Below are 13,637 nucleotides of genomic sequence, written 5' to 3'. Positions count from 1 at the left end.
GCTGATTTAAGTTTAAGTTTAAGTTTATTTTTACAGGGACAGTGCACATTAATCAACGTTTCAGTAAAAGTGCCGGTTTTAGCCAGCCGGCTAATTTTCAACCGCAGTCCCTGGGCAGGTTATTAAAAACAATTACAATATAGACAATAGCAACATAGAACAAGCAAGACATAGCAACATAGGACAAGCAAGACATAGCATACAGACAGAGCAACATAGGACAAGCAAGACGTAGCATACAGACAGAACAAAAAGCAGCAATACAGCAATTTCAAAAGTTAAGTAATTTCCATCGAACAGGAAATGAACCTGACATGAATGTTAAAACACTCCTTTCTATGGGAACACTCCCTGCTGGTGACACCGTGTTAGCTTAGCTGTGGTGGTGACTAGTGACTAGTAGTGAGTACAGTGAGGGGAATTGATGTATAGGCCATGTTTGTTGCTTTTCTCTCCACTGAGTGACTAAGTATCAGTCATAAACAAATAGTTCCCTGCTTTAGGCAAGGTCATGAGAGGCCCCTTGGGTCCGACAGTGGGAAACTTCCTAAGCCTGACGCAGCTTTACGTTCACAAACAAAAAGCTCAAATCCTTGCTTTCCACATCATCAGATAGAGAGGAGAGAGGAGACCTCAGATAAATAATTGTCCACCCTCGCTTTCCCCTCTGCTGCTCTGCTAACCAATGTTGTCCAGATACACCTGAACGATTCTATTGAAAACTGATGGAGCGTTCGCTTGGTGCCAACCAATAGTTCATCTCTGATCTGCATCACCTAACAAATCATTACGTCTTCACAATTCAACAATCACCTGTGTATTGTGGAGGAATTGCCATTGTAGAGAATACCCAAGCAGAACTGAATGTGTTTTGGGCCGGGAAACTTTTTACTTTGTTATTTATTCCATTACATTTGCATGTGAATGCTGCTGTGCGCTATGATCTTCTCAGGGTGTGTATTCTGGTAATCAATTACTTGAATGGAATCACCTTCAGAGACAGCGAGTTGGAATGAAACGTCTTCACAACCTATCCCTTCTCCTACGGTCTCCACTCTCCACGGGGTCAACTGCAGCAAGAACAACGTGATCGTATTACTGTTACCTAATACTGTATACTGATAGGTTTACAGTCATATTCACAACTATTCCTCTTGGCAAACTTGGAGGAAATAAACTATCCCGCTTCGAGAAAGAGCTTAGTATATCTACGCTCCCTAATAGCTTTTCTAAATGAGGACAGGTCCATGCATATTACAATGAGGCTGCTAGATTATTTCTGACATAACAAGGAAGGATTTTCTATTACAATGAGCATTAACACTGAGGTATGGTTGAGGAGAATGACTGCTACACGATTCACTGTCTCCATTCATTCATTATTTAGGGCCTAAGGGTGCAATTAAGAAACGTAATGAAATGCACAGGAGGCAGGCATTCTCACAGAAAGACCAAAATAGAAAGGTGTCATGGCATTAGGCTCCACACCACACTCATGTGGCTAGGAGCTTCTTGAAAATCCTCTGTTTCCCAGCTTCCTGGTAAAAACAATATTCACAAGCAGCATGGTGAAAGTGGAGTTAGAAAACATGAGGGGGGCTTAACACTCCCTCCACACCATGGAAGCTTTGTCTTTCAAAACATGCCACAGGAGACTTTCATTAGCGACTGGCGCATTCATTAGCATCATCCCACACCACTGAGCCCCATGCAGCCCCAGCTCCAGGCCAGTACATTACAATGACACAGAAGTGCTGTGTCTCTCTCCCTGTCAGGGAATCTCTCTCTCTCTCCATAGAGGTTGGAGGGCTGGGGAGAGGGCTAAGATAGAGGAGAGAGGAGGAGGTGAGGGAGGGTAAATAGAGAGGAGAGGAGAGAAGAAGGTGAGGGAAGGGATGAAGGGTGGCTGACAAATGGGAACCCGATTACCTCTGGTCACGGCCCATCCACAAACCAACTGAGAGGCAAAACTATCACTTGGAGGATCAAACTGGAGGTTGGGCTGTGTAAAAGTTATTTCTTTCTTTTCCATCCACCCCTCTTTTACTCGCTCTCTCTTTCTCTGTCTCTTTCTCCCTTCCCCTTCTCCCTCCTTTTCCCTCTCTCTTTTTTTAATTTTATTTCTCTCTTCTCCCTCATTCCTACTCGCCCCCCTCCATCTTTCTGACTCACAACCTCGGCTGACTGTGACTTCTAGGCACACACTGTGAAATCCAACGCCACTGGAGCTGTTTTCTGGTTCAGATGACCTCAAGGCCCCAAGCCCTTGGATAGCACGTTGGTGGTATATTCCTGTTTTATGTCTGTCTCAGCACTGTTCAGAGGTGCTATTGGTGGCTGTCACTATAGCAATTGTGTTTGTTTGTTTGGCAGCATTTTCACTTTGGGACTGATTCCTCGCAAATAATACATTAATTGGTCATATTTTCTATTATACATTGTAATTACAGTTTCCATTGCATTATAATGATTGGAAAAAAATTAACATGACAAACCATTTCCTTGTTTTCCTTGTTTTTCTGAATGATATGTTTTAGAAGTTATATGAAACAGACACAAATGAAACCGATAAAAGGCTGGTCGGATCGAGCAAGTCATGCCAGTCCAATGTTGGATTTCCAGCAGAACAGTTGACGTACAAAACACAACACTGACCACTTAAAGCTGTGTCACAAGGAAATGACAGCCATGGAGTGGCGTTGGGACTATAAAACAGCATGGCCACTGACCACTTAAAGCTGTGTCACAAGGAAATGACAGCCATGGAGTGGGGTTGGGACTATAAAACAGCATGGCCACTGACCACTTAAAGCTGTGTCACAAGGAAATGACAGCCATGGAGTGGGGTTGGGACTATAAAACAGCATGGCCACTGACCACTTAAAGCTGTGTCACTTAAAGCTGGAAATGACAGCCATGGAGTGGGGTTGGGACTATAAAACAGCATGGCCACTGACCACTTAAAGCTGTGTCACAAGGAAATGACAGCCATGGAGTGGGGTTGGGACTATAAAACAGCATGGCCACTGAAACACGTATTTCCTTGAATGTATGTTTCTACCAAGTCCTTGCAAGGTTTATGCATTTTCTTGAAGCTCTGTTTACAGGGTAACATGACAGAAATAATAACCACATACTTATTTACTCGCATAATAATTATTGCCTAAAGCAGCAAATAGCACACATGATATAAAAGTTTGGACCATTTGATCCGCATGCCACTTGGGTAAGCATATGTGTAAAAAGGAAATTGGAGAAAATACAGAAACATAGAAACAAGACATAGAAGGTGTGCTGAGGCACAAGGAACATGTCTATTACATAACTGTGCTATGCAAAGTGCATCCAATGTTTTCACTTTTAGAATTACAATTACCACGGTTCCATTTCAAAACGAAGAAAGAAGTTTGATTTTTCATTTCCTATTCAGAATGAGACTTTCTGCGACTTATGCAAGCATATAGTGGTCAGAGCGTTGGACTAGTAACCGAAAGGTTGCAAGATCGAATCCCCGAGACGACAAGGTAAAAATCTGTCGCTCAGCCCCTGAACAAGGCAGTTAACCCACTGTTCCTAGGCCGTCATTGTAAATAAGAATTTGTTCTTAGCTGGCTTGCCTAGTTAAATAAAGGTAAAATTAAAATAAATAAATATGCATTTTTCATAAAGGCGACTGTATAAAGTAATCTAATTTCCAAACGGTTTAACATTTTTCTAATTCTTTCAATTGCCTTTAAAAACTATTTCTAAAGGCAAATAAAGTCGAGTCACATCACAGGAACAGATTACCCCAGTGATAATGCATTGGAATTTCAGCAACACTGCGGTAATATTATTTTTTGTTGTTGAATTGTGCTCTGTTCTTCAAAAAAGGCCTGTGTAAGCAAATGACTAGAAGCAGGGCTAAATTGATTCAGACTGAGATTTCATTGGCTTTACAAGCCAAACAACATGGGGTCCTGGGCCCACATAACAGCAACGCTAATTGTTGAAATACGTTTAATGCTTGTTGTCACCCTCCCACCGCACTCAGCATCATACACGTGTTGAGCGAAACAACAGTAAATCAAATCAAATTGTATTTGTCACGTACACATGGTTAGCATATGTTATTCCGAGTGTAGCAAAAGGCTTGTGCTTCTAGTTCCGACAGTGCAGCAGTATCTATATATAGACATGGGCAGGCGCAGACACACGCACATAAAAACACTGAAGCACATGTGAACAAACATACTGCAAACAGCCAGCGAAGAGCGACATAGAAAGAATCTACCCGATTCAGCGCTTACCATTAAAAAGGGGCTGTCCCTTCTCTGCACTCTCTGGCACCACGGCGACATACACATCTTCAGAGAACCCCGGCCGGCACAGAGGAAGGGTGCCTCTGCCCTCAGTTGTGATCTGCAGGGATAGGACCGGGGGGTGGGAGGGGAGAGAATGAGTCAGAGTAACAATCTCCCCCCCCCTCCTCCAAAATGCACTTCTCTGACTACCCCCCGAAAAGTCTTGGTCACGTTCTGAACCCTCCACCACAAGTTCTACAAAGCATCTGTTGTTTTTATAGCGGGGACTGCAATTAGGATAATGAGGCCAAAAGGGTTAAGCATTAGCCAAGGAGCATGGCTAGGTAAGAACAGGCCCCATTTGTCTCTGTGAGGAGAGAGAGGGAGGCCCAAGCCCAGGCAATGGTTGAACGCTGGTTGGCCCCCTTATAATACTCTGCTCTGGTTTAACAAGATGCTTTAAAATTCAGGAACGGTGAAACTAGGCTACAACTCCTAACACTCCTACTAAACAGTAGGGGCGAACGTCTCTGTGTGTGAATTCCTGTGTCTACTTAAACACTACATCATCATCATCTGTTCCTTTTTCTCCTCCCCCTGCCTCGCTCTATCTCAGATTTAAAAACAGTCATGTTGTTTCGGATACATTATATTTCTGCCATTGTTAGAATAATAAAGGATCACCTGCCAAATGATTTATCTCCACCTTCTTTCCAAAAAGAAACAAACATTCATTGACACAAATTCAATTGAACACAAATTGGGTTTTTAGATAGATATAGAGTTTGACACTTATCTCATCAAGTGTGAGTGGGTCTAGTCTATAACAAAATAACACAATGTATTAATACCACATCACGGAAATCACATTTATAAAACATTTCAAATAAACATCGCCAAAAAAGAATAAGTAGGCCTTAGCCATTCAGAGTTGAGTTTAAATAGATTCCCTGATTGTGTACAAGCATGTTCAAATCCGATCATACATATTGGGTGGGCACCAGTCGACCCAATCTTCCCAAATACACTTAATAATATTTCTTTAGAAATACCGGACCTGAAAATAATGTGAAAGGAGAAGAGTTCAGCAGAAAAAAAAGCATTGTGTGTATCAGTGCCACTTGCCATTAATCAGCGGAATTTGACTGGAATATGCTGGGGCAGGAGGGGGAGGTGTAGGGCTGCCTTTCTCTCACTACATTATCAGGCAGAGCACACCACGATGCATATAACAGCATTGTTCACACACTAGTTCTTCTAAAATGATATCTCGTTTTGGGGAAAACATAAATAGGCCTATATATATATTATTAGACTGTTTCTCATATTAGAGCTGAATCATTTTACTATTTTGACCATTAAAAGAAAAAGTTCCTTAATTATAATGTTATAACGCAAATAAGTAATTTAGGACTAAATTAGTAATTAAAACAAATAATTGCGAAGAAACCAGAATATGCAGAATTAGCTATAAAATATGATAAATAGCATAGAAAACTGGATTAGGCTACGTTGATACTTTAAATTCTGCCTAGGCACAATAAGCAGCTGACTTGAAGACGATTTGTGGGTCGGAAATCAAACATTAACTAGCATTGTTCCAGGCAGAGTTTGTGGATTCCACTAACCTAGTGAAACTCTAGATACGATAAGTGCACCGGTGTGTGTAGCTGTTGTTTGCACTGATAGCCTATTTACAAGACGGAATGGGCCATTGCCTCGAGCCTCATTCCGTGTCCGTTAGGAATAAATAATGGTAGGTTTTTGTAACCCCGCGGTCCGGGGAAATTATTCAAGTAGCTGGCCTGCATCAATAGACGTTAACATTATATGGTTACAAAGTTCTCGTGAAAAGGTTACAAATGTATCCAACAAACATGAACGTATAGGCTATCATCATCTAAGCAAGTTTTTTTTTATATACTTAAGAAGAAACAATGTATTGATTGATCACCATATGGACGGAATACCCTAATAGATAATACTATGTTTAATATATTATGTCGGTTAAATTTATTTGAATACATTTACTCTTGATACATTGTAGCCAACATAAAATCATATTTTGAAGAAGGGTAGCTTTTTTAAATGGCAAATCATCCCATCCTTCAAATAGACCCTAGCGGTGTCGGCTACAATAACCCAGGGTTGATCTTCATGCAATATCAATCTACTACATATTGTCATTATTTGTTGACGCGTCACATATGCAAGTTCCCAATACTGCATTATATCTAGCAACCATGCAAAACATGCCTGTGTAGCCTTTTTTCATAGTGGAGAGGCGAGCCATAATGGACAAGCGGGCACGTTACCCGATAGATCACAGCAGAAGCATCGTCACTGAAAACAAGCACTAGTCCTAGAACTGTCCTGTTCCAACTCAACAAAACCGTTCCGCAGACACATTACCTGCAAAGCGGCCAAGAGCGTGAGGAGAAGCAGTCCTCTGCCCTCGTAAAAGTACATGGGTATGCCGGTTGTAATGTATTTCCCCTTGCAATCCGTGATAAATATCCGTAGGCTATGTCTGCTGCAGTATGGATGTAGTGGTGAAATCAAACGTTCCCTGCTTACAACAAAGGTGGCAGCGGCAGCAGCATGTAGCCTAGCAGCCTCCCCTATCCACTCCGTGCTCCGATCTGAGATCACCGCCTGGTACTGAGGCTGCTACTCCCTCCCATGCATGCAGTCCCTCCAACAGAACAGGAAAGACGCTGTCGCTGTGCCAGGACAGGGTCTCTCATTGTCTCTCCCTACTGGTCAATTCGCCAATTTCACTAAACACATTTTGGCTCCTTGAGACTCGCTCCTTCCACTCGATACTCCTCCTTTCTAAAAAATAAAAAAAGAATATCTGCGATTGCTTTTCTTTTAATACTTCTAATGAATGATATGTACCCATTGATTCATGAAGAATATAACTTTTAAATACCTCACGAGCTTGGTTTAACTGTTGTGCCCCATTATAACCCCCCAAAAAAAAGCTTGGTTTACTGCATTGTATGTAAACAATGTTATTGTAAACAAACACTTTATCGACTCAAAAGATGGTTAAAAATATAATTTTGATATCATTGGTCAGCGCTTGTATCCATGTCGATTAGTTTGATTATGGTTAAATTTCTCAAGCCCCATTCCTGAGCTTTTTACCTGTTGTTTCAACTGCTGATTGGCCCTTTAAAGGTCGGGCACCATCATTCTATCCCAAGCAAAACATTTTAAGATGGCACTGACAGACACAGTCACCCTGGTTTCTAGCTCTTAGCCAATGTGCAACTTTCTAGTATTATTACCAACAGCCAAAAATAACTATAGGACATTAGAATGGCAGTCACTTACCAGACATTCAAGCAGAAATTCTACTTCCCTTATCTGGATCCTTTGTTTGAACTTCCCTAAGGGAGCTCTATTCATCCCAGTGGCTGCACCAACACGCCAATGCTGGAGAAGAGGAAGAATAAGTGGGGCCCTAGTCAGACTCAGGCGTGCATACCATCCACCACTTCTGAGTATATTGCTCACTAACGTTCAGTCCCTGGACAATAAAGTAGACAAGCTCAGGGTGAGGATCTCCTTCCAGAGAGACATCAGGGATACTCTGTTTTACAGAATCGTGGATCTCTCCGGATATCTTGTCCCCGTCAATTGAGCCCGTGGGGTTCTCCATCCATCGAGGAGACAAGAAGAACTTTCTGGGGTAAAAAAAAGCAGAGGGGTTTGTTTCATGACTAACAACTCATGGTGTGATTGTGGTAACGTACAGGAACTCAAGTCCTTTGTTCTCCCAATCTGGAGTACCTCACTGACCACAGTTATCTTCACTGCCGTGTATATTCCCCTGCAAGACGAACCCCAGATGGCTCTCAAGGAACTACAATGAACTATGTGCAAATTGGAAACCACATATCCTGGGGCCGCATTTATTGTAGATGGTGTGAGCGGACCAAGTAATTGGGCGTCACTCTAAAGCGGAAAGGTGGAATAAACGAGTCAGGAGTAGGTTTTCTTGACTGAACACAGTTCTCTATTGAGGGCATTTGGTCAACACAAACACTCCAACATAATCAATGAAAATCTTCCAAGGACAACACATACATCTTCTTCTACAGATCAAACAGGAACACAATACGATTATCTTTAAACTAAAACAAATGTCTCGGGATTGTCACCATCTTAGTGGTTCTTCATGGATAGCTCCTCTGTCTCGGTGGCCATCTTCCAGAGATAGTTTTTCCCCCTTTGTCTGCTGGTTCCCTACTCTCTCTTATAGGGGAAGAAGAATATGTCATTAGTACCGTCAGCTGTGCTTAATTGCCTCTGGCTACCTTGTCTCCCATGCCTTGTTGGGCTACTATCCGTGAGCCCAGCCTGCCCTCTGGTGGTCCTTCCACATACCTTCCCCCTCAGGACCGAACCAGAGGGTCGGGCGCCAGACGCACCGTCTTGGTCGTGTCGGGGTAGCGCGTCTGCCATCCCGTTCCTCGATCTGGCCCTGTGGATGACATGGAAAGAGAACGGTTGAAAAGACAAAAACCATCTGGCTATTCTGTTGTTATTGTTTCTCTTACAAGCCATCCACGTGAGGGGCGCATGGTCAGTAACTAATGCAAACCTCCAACCCAGTAGGTAGTACCGGAGATAATCAAGGGCCCACTTAATGGCTAAGGCCTCTTTCTCTACGGTAGCATATCTCTGTTCCTGATCGCTGAGCTTCCTACTAATGAACAAAATCGGCTTCTCTGCTTCGTCTTCACCCTGAGCTAGTACGGCCCCGAGCCCCGTATCCGAGGCGTTGACCTGCACAATGAACTCTTGTGAGAAGTCCGGAGCCTGTAGGACGGGATCAGAACACAGGCAACCTTTTAGCAATTGAAAGGCCTCTTCCATCTCGTCTTTCCACTCTACCTGGTTTGGCAAGTTTTTCTTGATGAGGTTTGTGAGGGGGTTGGCAATGGTTGCATATCCCGGGATAAAACGGCGATAATATCCCGTTATCCCTAAGAAGGACCGAACATCCCGCTTGGTCCGGGGTCGAGGCCAGTCCCGAATTGCCCTGGTCTTCTCTTTCTGTGGGCGTATTTTCCCATTCCCCACGGTGTACCCCAGGGATTCCGCATCGGACAGGCCCAGGCAGCATTTATTTGGATTGGCCGTCAACCCTGTGGCTTCCAAACTCACGAGCACCACCCGTAATCGCAGGAGGTGACTATCCCAGTCCTCGCTGTGGATGACCACATCGTCTATGTACGCCACTGCATACTCTTGATGGGGCCGGAGAATGGCATCCATGAGGCGTTGGAAAGTTGCAGCGGCACCATGCAGTCCGAAGGGCATCCTCACGTACTGGAAAAGCCCCTCTGGGGTGCCGAAGGTAGTCTTTGGGCGATCCTCTGGAGCCACCGACACTTGCCAATATCCCTTCGTCAAATCCAGGGTGGTGCTGAACTTGGCTTTTCCTAAGCGCTCCAAGAGTTCATCCATGCGGGGCATGGGATACGCATCGAATGTAGAGATGGCATTCACGCCTCTAAAGTCGTTGCAGAGTCTCATACTACCATCGGATTTGGGGACCAGGACTATGGGACTGGACCACGCTCTCGTCGATGGCTCGATCACACCCATCCTCAACATCTCCCTTACCACGTTCTTAGCGATGACTCCGCGAGCCTCAGGAATCCTGTAGGGGCGGATATGCACCTTCTTGCCGGGTTCAGTGTGGATATGGTGGAACAGGACATCTGTTTGTCCTGGGAATGGAGAGAATATTCGACCAAAGTTCATAATCAGCTTGTCAAGCTGTCTTGACTGCTCCGGCAGGAGATTTTGGCCACGGGGGCACCTGTGATAGAGCCTCCTCTTTTCCTTTGCCCTCCAGGGCCATCAAAGCCACTTCCTCCTCTCTTCCGTGGTACATCTTCAACGGGTTTATGTGATAGAGTTGGACCTTCTTCCTCCTGTCAGGTTGCTTGATGAGGTAATTGACCGGTGAGACCCTTTTCATTACCTCGTAGGGCCCCCTCCACTGTGCCAGCAAGCAGTGTTCAGCCGTGGGAACGAGCACCATCCCTTTCTCTCCCATGGTGAACTCACAGGGGGTCGCGGACTTATCATAGGCCCGGCCTTGGGTCCTTTGTGCCTTCTCCATATGCTCCTTTACTATGGGCCACACTGCAGACAGGCGGTCTCTCATCAGGGTAATAGGTTCTATTGTGGATCGAAAGGGGCATGGTTGGGTCTCCCAGGTCTCCTTGGCTAAGTCGAGGATTACGCCGTCTAATTACGCCGCTGCATACTCTTGATGGGGCCGTAGAATGGCATCCATGAGGCATTGGAAAGTTGCAGCGGCACCATGCAGTCCGAAGGGCATCCTCACATACTGGAAAAGCCCCTCTGGTGTGGCGAAGGCAGTCTTTGGGCGATCCTCCGGAGCCACAATGAATATATTACTCGTGAAATGTTCAGTCCCTGGACAATAAAGTAGACAAGCTCAGGGTGAGGATCTCCTTCCAGAGAGACATCAGGAACAGTAACATACTCCGTTCCATACAGCCAGCTGGGTTCTCAGTACATCGCGCAGACAGGAATAAAGAACTCTCCGGGAAGAAGAAAGCTGCAGGTATATGATTAACTACTAATGGTGTGATTATGATAATGTACAGGAACTCAAGTTATTTTGTTCAACCGACCTAGAATAGGTCCCTCTTCGACCTCAGGGGGCTGAAGAAGTTCAGCTTGGCCCCTAAAACCTTCACACACCTCTACAGATGCACCATTAAGCGCATCCTGTCAGGCTGTATCACCGCCGGGTACGGAAATTGCACAGTTCGCAACTGCAGGGCTCTCCAGAGGGTGGAGGGGTTATCTACATAATCGGGGGCACATTGCCTGCCCTTCAGTACAGCTACACAGGAAGGCCAATAAGATCATCAAGTACCTCAGTCACCCGAGCCATGGCCTGCTCACCTTACTACCATCTAGAAGGAGGAGACAGTACAGGTGCATCAGAGCTGGGACCAAGAAACTGATAAACAGCTTCTATCTTCAGGCCATCAGACTGTTAAACAGTCACCACTAGCCAGTCTCTGCTCAGTACCCTGCCCTGAACCCTAGTCAATATTACTATCCGGCTACCTTCCAGTACTCTACCCTGCAACTTATCCAACTTTGAACTGGTTTCATCCAAATATCATACAATTAGATGAAAAACATGATCTTCGCTGTTCGGGACCTTTAAAAGTATTTTATCTCCACTCTCCTGCCCTACTCTCTCTGCCTGAAAATCTTATGAGTAGCTAAGGTGGGAGATTTAAAGACATGCCCTTAATCTTGCATAATTTTTGAAATATTATGCAGAAATGATGATATTGATCTTTATCCAAATGAATGACACACCCACATGTATTAATACTACAGTTTACCATGGAGTACTACAGTACTTACTATATAATTTATTTACAAATATTTATTTGTTTTTGTAATTTCTTAAGAAACATTTTTGTACGTATGTTTTTTATTTATAACTTTTTTATGTTCTAGTTTTTTGGGGGTGGGGGGGGTAGATCAGCTTTAATATTACAGATAGATTGTGGTTTCCATGAATTTAATTGTCTGCATCATTTCCAGTCCCCCATATCTATTAAAAATATGTATTTTCCTTTATTAATTATCCCCTAACCCTACCACACCTCCCCTAATTGGAGTAAACGGATGGACAACAGCCCCTTAGGCTTCTAATTCAAGCTTATACATATCAGTTGAAGTTGGAAGTTTACATACACCTTAGCCAAATACATTTAAACTCAGTTTCTCACAATTCCTGAACTTTAATCCTAGTAAAAATTCGCTGTTTTAAGTCAGTTAAAATCACCACTTTATTATAAGAATGCAAAATGTCAGAATAAGAGTAGAGAGAATGATTTCTTTCAGCTTTTATTTCTTTCATCACATTCCCAGTGGGTCAGAAGTTTACATACACTCAATTAGTATTTGGTAGTGTTGCCTTTAAATGGTTTAACTTGGATCAAACTTTTCTGGAAGCCTTCCACAAGCTTCCCACAAGTTCAGTGAATTTTGGCCCATTCCTCTTGACAGAACTGGTGTAACTGAGTCAGGTTTGTAGGCCTCCTTGCTCGCACACACTTTTTCAGTTCTGCCCACAAATTTTCTATAGAATTGAGGTCAGGGCTTTGTGATGGCCACTCCAATAATGTGATTTTGTTGTCCTTAAGCCATTTTGGAAGTATGCTTGGGGTCCTTGTCCATTTGGAAGACCCATTTGCGACCAAGTATTAACTTCCTGATTGATGTCTTGAGATGTTGCTTCAATATATCCACATAATTGTCCTGCCTCATGCCATCTATTTTGTGTAGTGCACCAGTCCCTCCTGCAGCAAAGCACCCCCACAACATGATGCTGCCATCCCCGTGCTTCACGGTTGGGATGGTGTTCTTCGGCTTGCAAGCCTCCCCCTTTTCCTCCAAACTTAACAATGGTCATTATTGCCAAACAGTTCTATTTTTGTTTAATCAGACCAGAGGACATTTCTACAAAAAGTAAAATCTTTATCCCCATATGCAGTTGCAAACCGTAGTCTGACTTTTTTTATGGCGGTTTTGGAGCAGTGGCTTCTCCCTTGCTGAGCGGCCTTTCAGGTTATGTCGATATAGGACTCGTTTTACTGTGGATATAGATACTTTTGTACCTGTTTCCTCCAGCATCTTCACACGGTCCTTTGCTGTTGTTCTGGGATTGATTTGCACTTTTCTCACCAAAGTACGTTCATCTCTAGGAGACAGAAGGCGTCTCCTTCCTGGTATGACGGCTGCGTGGTCCCATGGTGTTTATACTTGAATACTATTGTTTGTACAGATGAATGTGGTACCTTCAGGCGTTTGGAAATTGCTCCCAAGGATGAACCAGACATTGTGGAGGTCTACCATTTTTTTCTGAGGTCTTGGCTGATTTCTTTTGATTTCCCAATGATGTCAAGCAAAGAGGCACTGAGTTTGAAGATAGGCCTTGAAATACATCCACAGGTACACCTCCAATTGACTCAAATTATGTCAATTAGGCTATCAGAAGATATCAGAATTGTCAAAACTGTTTAAAGGCACAGTCAACTTAGTGTTATGTAAACTTCTGTCCCACTGGAATTGTGATACAGTGAATTATAAGTGAAATAATCTGTCTGTAGACAAATGTTAGAAAAATGACTTGTGTCATGCACAAAGTAACCGACTTGCCAAAACTATAGTTTGTTAACAAGAAATTTGTGGAGTAGTTGAAAAACGAGTTTTAATGACTCCAATCTAAGTGTATGTAAACGTCTGACTTCAACTGTATATACAATT

The 13,637-nt window shown here is 43.5% G+C and overlaps 1 protein-coding gene across 1 annotated transcript in view; it reads right to left on the bottom strand.

Moving 5' to 3' along the window:
- LOC115103000 (cadherin-2-like) overlaps positions 1-6,967 on the bottom strand; it is an 88,416-nt gene extending 81,449 nt beyond the window's left edge. The window contains exons 1-2 of the mRNA XM_029623524.2: positions 6,696-6,967; positions 4,290-4,401 (exon numbers count right to left, since the gene is read on the bottom strand). Of these exons, the coding sequence (XP_029479384.2) occupies positions 4,290-4,401; positions 6,696-6,752 (169 nt within the window). The 5' untranslated portion in view covers positions 6,753-6,967. The remainder of the gene's footprint in view (positions 1-4,289; positions 4,402-6,695) is intronic.
- Between the last annotated feature and the right edge of the window lie 6,670 nt (positions 6,968-13,637).

The sequence above is a fragment of the Oncorhynchus nerka genome, linkage group LG20 (genome assembly GCF_034236695.1).
Source record: "Oncorhynchus nerka isolate Pitt River linkage group LG20, Oner_Uvic_2.0, whole genome shotgun sequence".
In the NCBI taxonomy this organism is placed as follows: Eukaryota; Metazoa; Chordata; class Actinopteri; order Salmoniformes; family Salmonidae; genus Oncorhynchus; species Oncorhynchus nerka.
The sequence above is the reverse complement of the archived record's forward strand: the minus strand, read 5'-3'. Positions and strand labels throughout refer to the sequence as shown.